A 13794-nucleotide genomic window follows, 5' to 3' on the forward strand; every position below is an offset into this window, starting at 1 on the left:
TCAGATATGTGTAGGTCAGAAAACCATACAATCAAAAATAATATTTCTTCTAAACCATATTAATTGTTGTCAATATGGATGTATCTAGACACAATTCAGTTTTAGATACATCTATATTAGCGACAAGTAATATGAATCGGAGGGAGTAGATAAACCGAGTATTATAAAACACACGTAAAATAAACAATATAATACAAGAAAGTGAATTAATATAACATAGCCACATGATTTCATATAGATGCAATAACGCGAATGTAAGATGATGTAATTGCAAAGCTGGCTTACAATGCTGCAATGCATATCTGACCAGTGACCAGAGATATGAATCTTCAGAGCTTCACGGATTAGAATCCGCAGGCAGTTTCACTGGTATGGCGTAGTACCAAAGATATTGCTCATGCTAAACAAAAGGTGAGATCGAGATGGGAAAACATCAGCGTACGAACGATGGTGCTCATGCAAGCTTGCTTTACAAGTATGGCGTAGTAGCAAAGATATTGCTAAAATAGCAAAAGGAGACGCAGAACGATGGTTAGTGGAGGGGAATGCGAGCTTGTTAAGTTTGCTAGACATAGATCTCACTGGGGTTGGTTACCGGCCGGCCAAGGGGACCTCACGCTTTTGGCCTTTTAGGTTTGGGAGGCCACACCACACATGTACACGAGAGTACAAGAGTCAAAAAAGGAAGGGCTCGATCTTGTCGCCATGCCGCCGGATCATTGTGGGGAGCCTGCGATAGTTCAGGTCAGCGATGAGGGTTTTGGTGGCTTGCTTCCAGCGAGTTGCGCACCCGTACAAGGCCAACAGCAGCGCACTTGTCACAAACTCACTACGTGGATGTGGATGTAGTTATGCAGACTGATTATTTTACTGTCTATGGAGACTGATTTTGATGTGTATGTGTATATTATAAGGAGAAACTACGTCTCCATCTAGTTACAAATATCAGTTGTTAATAGTCTTCATATCAAGACTTTCGCGATATTTATAAAATAATACAAATTATTTAATCATTTTCGAGAATATCACGTGTTTTCAGAAAAATCGAATACGTGACTTGGTCGGTCACACATTGACCGATCGGCTGACAGCCGGCCGATATGGCCGGCGGCCGGACTAGCGCCTGGCCGTGCGTCAGGTGGCAGGGCAGGTCGGCTAGTAGCAGGCCGATCGGCCTACCAGCAACCGACGTCAAGTAATTGGTCTGTTGCCCACCGTTCGGCTCTCTATCGCCTGACATCTGCATGATCACTGCACCGACGTGCTTAGCATTGTTCCTTAGCATCGTAGTTTAGGGTTAGGGTTTAGTTTTTGCGCCATTTTCTCCCGCCAACCGTTTCCCACTTATTTTCTCCCGCCATTTCTCCCCATGTCGTGGCGGCAATGCTTGGCCTTGGCCGCTCTCAGGTGAGCACCTGTTATTTCTGGGAGTCGCTTCATAGCCCAATGGTTGGATTTGTCAAATCCTGTGCGGCTGTGCCACACATTAGACATGCAAATGGGAGCCCAACTATATCAAACTTCTAAGTCATATTCAAATGGATAGTGTTGGGCATCCCCGGGGGATCAAATTTCTGATCCCTCGGGGTCCCCGTCCGTCCGATCGGGAAATCCGGGTCGTTTTGGGTCATTTGATCAAATCATCTACCTCACTCTCCCGCTTTTGCTTCCATAATGTACCAATGTAGCAAAATTGTTCCGTTTGTAGCAAAATACATTCCACCTAAAATCCCACTTTTGTTTCCATAAAAGTACCAAGGTAGCAAAAGTAACCTAATTGTAGCAAAAAACGGTTCACCCATAAAATACACAAACCTCGTCGGAGATCGTAGCAAAAAATATATACCATTGTAGCAAAAAATTAACTTCGTCGGAGACATCACCGGAGAAAAAAATGTGCTACCAAAGCAGGTTTCGCCGTAGACATCATAGCAAAAAAATATATTCTATTGTAGCAAAAAAAATTGACTTCATCAGAGACATCACTGGAGAAAAAAAAAGTGCTACCAAAACAGGTTTCGCCACAGACATCACCGGAGACGTCGTAGCAAAAGCTTTGCACTATTGTAGCAAAACCAAAGAGCAAATGTAGCAAAACAGATTTCGTCGGAGAATCACCTTGTGCTACCATGCCTAACCATCCCTAAGGCGTACTACATACCCGATAGTCGTATTAGTGGCACCAAAAAGATCAGATCTAGCTAAAAATTGAAAAAAAATTGTTTTATTTCGTGAGTTTCTATAAAGGTTGGATTTGTCAAATCCTGTGCCGCACATTAGACATGCTAATGGGAACCTAACTCTATCAAACTTCAAAGTCATACTCAAATCTTACAAGTCATTTAAAAAAACAAAATTAATTGATTTAGAAGTACCCCCTAACAGGTTAAGTTCTAAATCAAAATCATCAAAAGAGGTGACTCACCAGATACATCTCATTTGTACATCTCTTCTTTCCAAACGGCCTCTGTTACAAGCATACTACTATTACTCAAAAAATTCAATCTAATTCTGTACTGTGAGTACTCTAAAATCTCATGATTGGACTGCTGTATCCTATATATATAGCTATCTAAATTCCAAAGAACCCCAAGCTAAACAAGTTATGCACAGAAGAACGAAACAAACAACGTACTGCAGGCTTCAACACCGTGACAGAGAAACTCAGAAGTCGACGCTGCTGTCGCCGCCGGCCCTGCACATGCACCCGGGCGTCCTGGGCTGGCGGTAGACGGTGCGGCCCCTCGGCCGTGCGCGCACCCGCTTGTACTCCTCCACCATTGTTCTCACCCTCTTCCGGAAGCCGCTCCACTCGATGCCGCCTTCCTCCGACAGGATCTGCGCGTAGCGCTTCCGGTTCGGGTGCAGCGTCGGCGCGCGGCCCCTGCCGTGGTACACGCGGAACCCCGACACGAGCGACGACAGCTGGCTGCCGGAGTCCGTCACCGCGAACACGTCCGACGAGGCGCACGCGATGAAGTCAAGCGCCGCGAGCTGCGACAGAAGGCAGGTCAGGTTCGCCAGTTATCGTCAGAGCAGAGAATTCGGATTCAGAAGCTGTCGTTGGATCTTTACCCGGGAAGAGAAGTTCTTTAGCGGAGCGAGCTCGTCGGAGGAGAGGATGTCCTCCTTGGTGACGAGATTCGGGTACAGCCGCGTCAGAGGGCGGAGCCGCGTCGCACCGCCGTATATCTGAGACCCGGCCACGTACATGAACGTCCGGTGGTCGTAGCCGAGCGCCGACAGAATGAGCCCGGCTTCTTCAGGCGTCAGAGGGCACCTCCCCTGGCTCCTCAGCTCCTCCGGCGACACCGTGCTGGCGATGCAAAAACCACCATACACGACAACGTCTCAGCGACCACTGACCACTGAAGTTCATGGCAAAATGCAGCAAAAGGAGCATGGTAGAAACAGGTGATCAGTGTCTCACGCAGCAATGGCGTGCGTACGTACGTGTTCCGAAGGCGGGTGGCGAGGGCCGGGAAGTGGGTCTCCCTGAACGCGTGCAGCTCGCTCCTCTCCTCTTCGCCGCCGCCGAACTCGCAGAGGGAGTAGGCGACCATGTCCACCTCGAACCTCATGTGCAGAGCGAGGTACTTGCTTGGCGCACCGGGGTCGTCGGTGTGCTCCACCCCGGACGACGTGTCGATCATGTTGCCTCCGAAGAGCTGCTTGTCCATCTCCGTCTGCATCTCGCTCACTCCCCGCAGCCGCTGGACCAGCAGAGAGCCCAGCTTCTGGATTTCAGGGGTGAACTTCAGCGCGTGGAAGTTGCATCTGCATCGCAGCCTCTGCAAATGCATACATCTGATGATCAAACAGGGTTTGTGCATTGTACATTGATCATCTGAAAATTAATGTTCATGGAAATGAACTGTTACCTGAAGATGGACAGGTACAGAGTCGAAGCCGAGCCGGTTACCGAACCCGAGGAAATGAACGACATGGTTCTTCAGAAGAACGGGAAGTGCAGTTTTGATGAATTCAGACGGGTCAGCCTCTTTCGTGATGTCATTATCAGTGATCTGAAATAAAGGGGCACGGGTGGAACAAATAAGAAACCCTGAAGAAACAAAGGCATCTGAAGTTTCAGGACATGGTTCAGGCACTAACTTGGCTACCGATAGCCTCGAAATCTACAGACTGGAGATGGGGCGGTAAATCTTTCACAATGCGCACATCACTCTTCATATAGTTCACAAAGTAGTCTTCCTGGTAGATGTCACCGAACTGACTGGATGAAAAGGAGAGATGGCACACATACCAAACAAAATTTGTCAAACTTCATTTAATGGAAAAGAAAGTCAAATACAGCCACTGCACAATTTTTGTCTCTACAAATTGATGAACGACTACTATTTCCCAACATAATAGTTCAAATTTCTACCTTTTGTCCTTCCACACGCTGCTGTAAAGAAACCGGGGGAGGACTAGTGTGGCATTGAGCAGAGCTGCAACAACAACAGCATTGCACACCTGGAGGAAGAATGGATCTCATTTAGGTACTGATAAACATCAAAGTTGAACCGATCTTGTGGGAATTGAAGCACTAGATTCTTACGGCCACGCGCTGTTGGTTCAGTCCACCGTTTGCGCTGATCAGAATGTAGCCATTGTTGTTCTCGCCAGGCTCTGTGAGTTTTACCAAATCTAGTGTCAGGATTCAGGAAACAAGTAAAAAGTGCAGTAACTGTTTTCTGCACTTGTTTGCATAGAATCTAACCTTCATCGGCCAAGCTGTGTTTGGCGGCACAGGGTTTCCATTTGCGCGCTTGTTGGTAGGGTTCTTCCCATAGTGCGAAATTGTCACTATCTGACTCGTTCTGCACTGGCAGGAAGGGGCAGATTGCAGCATCAGTAAAAGTGAAAGATACAGAGAGACAGAAACTAATGGCTATATGGTGGCAGAATCAAACCTTTGTTGTGGCTAAAGTTGCCATCTGTATGAGTCTTTCATGCATTATCTGCTCTGCTTGTTCTTTCCTTACGAGATTTTGCTTGACCTCCTAGGTTCACAGAAATGGATTTGTCAGGTCCAGAGAATTCACGAGAGGGAGGTGCAGAGATGATAAATGTTTCAGGATGCAGCAAGATATTCGAATGGGCAGAGCTATCGTACAATCAGAAAACAAAATCAAATTCAGACGCGACAGAGAACCGACAGAGGCCATCAGATATGTAACGTGATCTTGATCAAACAAGGCTGTTCTGAATTCGTGATCGGAAGCAGAGCAAACATACCTGCAGGCCCCTGAAGTTGACAGAGATGGCGCCGTTCCTGAACTGCACCTGGTGGACCGCGGACATGAGGAGGGAGGCGACGAGCAGGAGGCAGCCCATGAAGCCGACCACCCCGGCGAACACCCGGAGGTCCCACGAGGTGACGCCGCCGGCGCCGCCCCTCGCCGCCTTCCCCTGCCGCAGCCTCCCGATGTTGGTGGCGCCGACCCGCCCCTCGCCGCCCGCCGGGCCGACGACGACCCACGAGCCGTCCATTTCCGCCGCCCGCTCGATCGGTCGATCAAGAAAGCGCCGCCATTACAGGACCTCCAGTCGTCGCACCTCCATCGGGGGCTGGGCTGGCTTGGCTTGTCGTCGAGGGCAACCTCTCAAGTCCAGCGTCACGGCAAGAAGGACCCCATCTGGTGCTGAATTATTCTCTTCCATTTTCCATGGAAAGCGTGGGCATCCCGCGATCGCTCGTGGTACGAGTTTCGGAGTAAAGAACGGTTGGTCAAACGAGGCAGCTTCCGTTCGATCGTTCTGTCCCGATCGGCGCAACCACCGGGCAGGTAAGATGAGATGAGATGATAAGGTAATGATCGGCGGCGGCGATAAAGAAATCGGGGATCGGGGATCAGGATTAAAGAAGTGGTGAGCGGACGTGGAAGGGATCGAGCTAACGTGAGGACGACTCGCCGGCATCGTCCTATATATCTGGCCTGGCGATCGCTGTGGCAGGTAGGTGGTGGCGTGGCGGGGTGGAGATGGAGATGGCATTTCGGGAGGAGGAGGTGTTCCGTAGAAGCGAAGAGAGGTTTCGGTTGGGAATGACGAGGTCGATTGATGACGACGACGGGAAAGGCGAGCGCGGCCGGCCCGGTTGGTGGCGCGCGAGTGCAACTTTGGGTTTCTTGTTCAGCTTTGGTTCCTTTTCTTGGAGTATAAACACACAGTGCTATCTGTTCTTCTGTCTCGCCATGTGGCGGAGCACTTGGCAGCAAGCGAGCGAGAAGACGGCGGCTGTGCGTGCGTGTATTCCGCCGCTGTGGAGCCATGGCGGCCGCGCGCGCGCGCGTCGGACACAGGTGGCTGTCCCGTGTGTGCGGTGCGCCTGCATGAGCGGCCAGCTTGAAAAGGTCGTAGGGCGTACGAGAGTAGTTCGAAAGTTTTGGTGATCCGAGAGGTCTAGGCTCAGTACTTGTGGCTTGCAAACCAACTGTGCGTCCGGAGATCACAAGAATCCACAATGTTTGCCCGGTACTGGTAGTTGGGAGATCACAAGACTCCACGATGCTGCTGTTGGCAAAAGCACCGGCACCGCACGAGCTGCAAGCAGTGATTTCTTTTTCCGATAAAAAAATAAAGTGTTATGTTCATAAGAATTTATAAGTACACCAAACATAAAAAAAAGTACCATGTTGAGGTCCTTGGACCACACCTAATGATCGGTGTCCTGCCAAAATCGTGGCCATTATATTGAAGTCTTGAATTCATCTACTCCCTCCGATTCATATTATTTGATGCTAATATACATGTATCTAGACACATTTTAGTTGTATATACACCTATTTTAGCATCAAGGAATATGAATTGGAGGGAGTAAATCTTTTAACACTGAACACGTAACATCTCTCCATGGGAACAGCAATCACACGATTTCCCGCGTTTCTTAACACCATCGACGAGATCACAGCCGACGAGTTTGACGAGGAGGTATGCCTACCTTATTTTATTTTTCCTGCACAACGTCACCATAGCTACGATAATGTATATGCGGCTCACCGATTTCTAACTTTAAAAACCTTGCTACAACGTCGACCGCAGATCTGAGGCCTCCACCCCGTCCCGCAGCCGAAGCAGCAAACAAAGGATGGAGGGAACCATCGATTCCCAATAAAAGATATGCAGATAGTGGCGGCGGCTAGGGTGGAACCCTAGGTCTTCTTTCATGTGACGAAAACAATGGGTCAACCAATTCACTTGTTTGGGTACATTTTTAAAATGGAGCGAGTTGAAAAAAAATGTATCTACAATCTCAGAATATTATAATTTCAAATATAGCCAAGAATCAAAACATATAAATACACTATAAATATTATCCAAAATTTCAACTTTTGTGCTTTTGTTTTTACGGCCATACTATTATCTGGGCTTGCCTTTTTTGCCTCTCTTTTTGCATTTTAGATTTGAACTGATGGATTGTTAAATTCATTTCTAGTGGGCTCGCTGGATTTTCATCTAAAATATTCACATATTTATACCGGTGACACCGTGCATTAGTAGCACGGTGACACCCAAAACACTTGTAGCACCCGAAAACTTCTTAACTTTTGATTCATATCCATGCTATGAATGAATGATGTTGGTCTGAGTTCTTATTGTAGTTGCTACGAGATCTAATCACAAATAGAAAGACAAGGGGTGTTATTGATCTGAGCACAACTCAATTTTCCAAAAGTTATAAGATAGATGTATACATGACGGACTCTGACCCATGGCCACCATGGGCGACGACCTAGGGCCCACGCTCGAGAGGGGCCCATGATTGATACTCCTTTATAGCGATTTGCTCGGTAGCGCGCGCTGCCGAGCATAGGTTTCGCTGAAGGATTTCCTTCATTGGATTGGCTCGTTTATTCACTTACATCTTGATTCCTTTGTTCGGTACATGGAAATTTGCTTTTCTTTTCAACGATATACAAACCGCACCAGCGCCATCGCTGTATGTGTCCATGCTCTTTCTTTTCTTCCGTTTCCTTGTTTTCGTTTCCTTTTTAGTTTCTTGATCCAAAAAGTGAAAATATTGTTCCATGTGTACGTGGATTTTGTTCCTCACACCCTAAAATATAGTTTCCTCATGTAGATATAGTCATCTTTGTCCCAAATATAGTTTCCCTTTTTGTTATGATATATTCCACACAAGCTAATTATTTGTTCCCCATGAAGTCGTAATTTGTTCCCTGGACGCAAAACTTTTTTTTCCAATGCAGACGTATGTTGTTCCATGAGTCCTAAATGTTTGTTCGTTGTGTAGATGAGATTTGTTCCTCGGACGCTAAATGTGTGTTCGTTGTGTAGATGAGATTTGTTCCTAGGACGCTAAATGTTTGTTGATGTCGCCATCAGAGCGAGGAGCACCTTATTCTTATTTCAAGATGTTGTCGCCGCCTCACCATCCCGAAGAAAGACATTGAAAGAAACGGGAACCCTCCCACCGGTGAGAGGTCGGGACCCGCCGCACCTCCAAGGCGTAGAAAACCATTAGAGACGGAGTGGACCGGTGGTGTCGTCGGCAGAGGGGACTGCAACCCTAGCCGCATGTAGATATCCCCTAGGAACAAAACAAGGGTACACATAATGTTCTACCTTACAAATGCCACATACGATAATTATTGATATTAGGGATTGTTAATATGGATCGGAGGGAGTACCTTTAATTTTAAATGAAATCATAATTTTGGGAGAATGTAAACATTACTTGTTAGAGATAGGTCAAGAGATTATCCGTTGCACACTATGCCTGTTAGGGAGTTAATTATTTTTTAGTAAAAAATTTGGGATATTTTTGTGATTTAATTTTTTTGGAGGAATAGCTAGATGAATGAATATTTAATTTCATCTATGAATTTAGTGAACTTATAGGTGAAGGACACGAGATGATCGTGGCATAAAATCTACACGGGCCATCAAAGTTGGGCCGGCGCGAGCTACAGATCGGCACATCATCAGCCTTCACCCGATCGAGCCCAGTCCGTTGTCCACCAGAAGAAACCCTCCCATTTCAGTTCAATCCATCTCTCTTCTATTCCCCACTTAAACCCCACGCCGTAACACTCGCCGCCGGCCGCCGCCGCCATGGCTCACCTCCGCCTCCTCCTTTCCCACTCGCGATGCCACCCGCATCCCCGCCGCCTCCTCCCGCTCTTCCGGTTCTGCTCCTCCAATTCCAGCAACTCGATCCCCACCGCTGCCCATCAAGCCCATCTCCTACGCCCCGAAGCCGCAGCCCCCACCCGCTGAGGCCCCCTCGTCGGAGCCCCCGAGCGCTAGATTTAAGCAGCAGCCGCAGCCGCGGCAGTTCACAAGGAAGGAGATGCTGTTCGCGAACGAGTCGGGCCCCGCGATCGCGCCCGTGTCGTACCCGAGCAGGGTTGCGCCCCTGCCGGAAGACCGGCTAGCGGACGAAGCGGCGAACGAGGAGGATTTGCGCGGCGAGGGGGAGCGGATCTAGAAGGAGGCCCAGTGGGGCAGGATGCCCGTCTTCGGTCTGCAGGTGGAGCAGGAGACGGTGCCCTACCCGACGCTGATTATTGTTCCATGTGTACGTCGATTTTGTTCCTCACACCCTAAAATATAGTTCCCTCGTGTAGATATAGTCTTCTTTGTCCAAACTATAGTTGTGATTGTGTTCCCCTTGTGGTTATGATTTATCGGATGAAGCCTGGTGACCGGGTGTATACGTGAGCACGCGGTGGCTGGCTGCCACGTGTCTAACACCGTTTATTGTCCGTGAGATGATAAAGTAATCCTGCTCTAACCTCACGCGCGCGAAGTACTGTCCCCTTGCGTTCCTCCGCCCCTAGTGTGACACACGTCCCGCATGGGACCCACTAGAGCTTTATCTATTCTCAGTTTCCCACCGCTTCCCTTCTACTAGTACTACTTTTCTCCATCGTTCTCCCAGCGACACCAGCGAGGAGAGCTGTCCTAAAGCAATCCATGCGCCGCCCTCCACGCGCCGCCGGGGGGCCAACATACACCGGGGCAGCCATCCACGCGCCGCCGGGGGGCCAACAGATCCTTCTATCGGCATCCCGCCTGCCCCCAAAAATCCTTCCCCCAAAATCGACTGCGTTCGATTGCACTCCATAGCGTCCGGCGGCAGTTGACTGCTCGACTGTGCATGGCCGGAGGGCTCGGAGCCTGGACGCTCGATGGCGTGCGGTGGCGGTGGTCCACTGGATCCCGTCCAAGCTCACCGACGCCGAACTAATCTCTACTTACACCGGGGAGCCAACGCGTGCTCGCCCTCCAAATCCCAAATCCCACCACCGTCTCCCCCCTCTCCTCAGATCGCACCAACCGCCCCGATGGCCGCGCCGCCGCTCGCCGCGGTGCTCCTGGGTGTCCTCGCCCTCATCGCTTTAATGGTTGTGGCCGAGATCCGAGAGATGGTGATCTTCGCCGACCCGCGCACCATCATCCCGCTCGACGAATTCGGCTTCTCCCACCAGGGCATCCTCGAGCTCAACGTCTCCGGCATCGCCTTCAAGCCGCCTGCCTCCTCCGACCTCCGGCAGAAGGTCCCTGGCGCCGCCACCAGGCGGGAGCGGTACATGCTCCTCGCTAGCGGAGCCGGCCGGCGACACGACAGTCTGCCTTGCGACGGGGCGCTGCCGGCCAGGGCGGCGCGCGGGAGCCTGATACGTCTCCAACGTATCTATAATTTCTGATGTTCCATGCTTGTTTTATGACAATACCTACATGTTTTGCTCTCACTTTATAATGTTTTTATGCGTTTTCCGGAACTAACCTATTAACAAGATGCCGAAGTGCCAGTTCCTGTTTTCTGCTGTTTTTGGTTCCAGAAAGGCTGTTCGGGCAATATTCTCGGAATTCGACGAAACAAAGACCCAACATCTTATTTTTCCCGGAAGCATCCAGAACACCGAAGGAGAGTCGGAGGGGAGCCCTGGGGGCCCCACCCCATAAGGCGGCGCGGCCCAAGGCCTGGCCGCGCCAGCCTATGGTGAGGGGGGCCCATGCACCCTCCTGCGCCGCCTCTTCGCCTATTTAAGCCCTTTCGACCTAAAAACGTGATACGAATTAACGAAACTCCAGAATGACTCCAGGGGCGCCGCCGCCATCGCGAAACTCCAATTCGGGGGACAGAAGTCTCTGTTCCGGCACCCTGCCGGGACGGGGAAGTGCCCCCGGAAGCCATCTCCATCAACACCACCGCCTCCATCATGCTCCGTGAGTAGTTCCCCCATGGACTACGGGTTCTAGCTGTAGCTAGTTGGTACTCTCTCTCCCATGTACTTCAATACAACGATCTCATGAGCTGCCTTACATGATTGAGATTCATCTGATGTAATCGGTGTTGTGTTTGTCGGGATCCGATGGATTGTTACATTATGATGAGTCTATCTATAAAGTTTGTGAAGTAATTGTTGCTGCAATCTTGTTGTGTTTAATGCTTGTCACTAGGGCCCGAGTGGCATGATTCTTAGATTTAAGCTCTATATGTATTGCTTAGATTGTATCTACAAGTTGTTTGCACATATTGCTGTCCGGAACCCGAGGCCCCAAAGTGACAGAAATTGGGACAACCGGAGGGGAAGGCTGTGATATGAGGATCACATGTTTTCACCAAGTGTTAATGCTTTGCTCCGGTGCTCTATTAAAAGGAGTACCTTAATTGCCAGTATATTCCCTTGAGGCCCGGCTGCCACCGGCTGGTAGGACAAAAGATGTTATGCAAGTTTCTCATTGCGAGCACGTATGACTATATATGAAAAACATGCCCTACATAATTAATAATCTTGATGTTCTGTCTTAATGCTATTTCAATCCTATCAATTGCCCAACTGTAATTTGTTCACCCAACACTTGTTATTGGAGAGTTACCACTAGTGAAGATAGCTGGGAACCCCGGTCCATCTTTCATCATCATATACTCGTTCTACATGTCATTGGAAGTAGTATCAACTATTTTCTGGTGCCATTACCTCTGTGTTACTACTATTGCTGCTGTGTTACTGTCACTACTGCTCTCATATTACTGCTGCTTTCACATCACCCCTGTTACTAGTGCTTTTCCAGGTGCAGCTGAATTGACAACTCAGTTGTTAAGGCTTATAAGTATTATTTACCTCCCCTTGTGTCGAATCAATAAATTTGGGTTTTACTTCCCTCGAAGACTGTTGCGATCCCCTATACTTGTGGGTTATCAAGACTATTTTCTGGCGCCGTTGCCGGGGAGGCATAGCTCTACTCATAAGTTCACCTGGGGAGTACACTCTACATCTCTCTCTGTTTTTGTTTTATTTTATTTTATTTTGCTTAGTTTACTTTTGTCTAGTTTATTTGTGCTTAGTTTATTTCTGTCTAGTATTATTTTTCTTAGTTTACTTTTGTCTAGTTTCTTTTTGTCTTGTTTTACTTTTCTTATATACCCAAAAATCCATAAAAATTTGAAAAACCGAAAAATTAAAAACTGTTGTTATGGGAGAACCTACAACCTATTTGGAGCTTATTGAAATATATAATAATTATAGAGAATCAAGAGCGGGTAAAGTCATGAGTGCTGTGATAGAAAAATTGAATACAATTGCTAAAATCTTGCTTAAACGCCATGATATAAACTGTTGCTCTCAACAGGATACTAAACATCTTAAATTTCAATGTGGCTTTAGTGAGAAATTTTTAATTAAGAACTATAATTGTAATAGCTATATTCATTTTCGGTTTGAAGAAGTAGAAAAAATTGTTTTATTTATGGGAGCCTCTGAGATAGAATCCTTCATGGCTAAAAATTATGAAACTTGTGTTGTTTGTAAGGACCTTAAAGATTATGTCTCTTCTATCCTTAATTTTTGCATAGAAAGTTACAGCAATAATCCTTATATCATTGATTATAAAGAGAGACTCATTAATGCACAAGAATGCACTCACAATTTGCAGGAACCTGTGGAAGAAGAAATTGATGATCCTGAAAGCTCATTGGATGAAAAAGAGGAGGAGAGTGATGAACAAAAGGAGGAAGAATGGATTAGCTACCCATGCCAACCTTCTAATGAGAGTAACTCTTTGTCTCTTACACTATTTAATTGTCCTCCATGCTTACCAAAGGAGGATGAATGTTATGTTCCTGTGGATTCTCTTGAAATATTCCATATCAGTAAAACTTGTGAGAATAATTATGCTACTATTACCTATGATAATCCATGCTACTTTGATAAATCTTATGATAATGCTTTGTTTGTGCCTGATATCGAAATGCATGGTACTAAAGAATTTTTCTTAGCAAATGTTTATGATAAATCTCTAGACGATGGTCCTATGTTACTTGATATTATTAATTTTACTACTAATGAAAATGGGATTGGAGAAGTCTTGACTTTATCTAGGAGTCCCATATCTTTTGAGAATGATCAATCATCTTGTTATATTATTGATAAAAGTGGGTTTGAAAGTTTTAATCCCACCATTTTTGAGCTTGATAAAAATTATGTGTTTGTGAATCATGAAAAGCATGCTGCATATGATAGTTATATTGTTGAGTTTGTTCATGAAGCTACTGAAAATTATTATGAGAGAGGAAAATATGGTTGTACAAATTTTCATGGTACTAAAACACCTCTCTATATGCTGAAAATTTTGAAGTTACTCTTGTTTTATCTTCCAATGCTTGTCACTTTGATCTTCATGAATTTATTTGTGTACAAGTGACAAGGTATTAACTTGTCAATGCCTACAAGTAGTATACTAGGGTTTCGTTGAATGTAGAGGGCAAGTAGATCTCGAAGGTTTCAGCCGAAAAGTACTCGACGAAATAGAAACTAGGGT

The 13794-nt window shown here is 47.1% G+C and overlaps 1 protein-coding gene across 1 annotated transcript; it reads right to left on the reverse strand.

The window, feature by feature from the left end:
* Positions 1-2341: 2341 nt before the first annotated feature.
* Positions 2342-5894, reverse strand: LOC127314065 (O-fucosyltransferase 8). The gene is made up of 10 exons (XM_051344540.2): positions 5242-5894; positions 4917-5006; positions 4724-4823; positions 4562-4632; positions 4388-4476; positions 4114-4234; positions 3882-4025; positions 3454-3791; positions 3076-3316; positions 2342-2994 (listed from the first exon to the last, which is right to left on the reverse strand). The coding sequence occupies exons 1-10, from the start codon at positions 5494-5496 to the stop codon at positions 2665-2667; spliced, it is 1779 nt and encodes a 592-aa protein (XP_051200500.1). The 5' UTR covers positions 5497-5894; the 3' UTR covers positions 2342-2664.
* Positions 5895-13794: the final 7900 nt, after the last annotated feature.

This window comes from Lolium perenne, chromosome 7 (assembly GCF_019359855.2).
Source record: "Lolium perenne isolate Kyuss_39 chromosome 7, Kyuss_2.0, whole genome shotgun sequence".
In the NCBI taxonomy this organism is placed as follows: domain Eukaryota; kingdom Viridiplantae; phylum Streptophyta; class Magnoliopsida; order Poales; family Poaceae; genus Lolium; species Lolium perenne.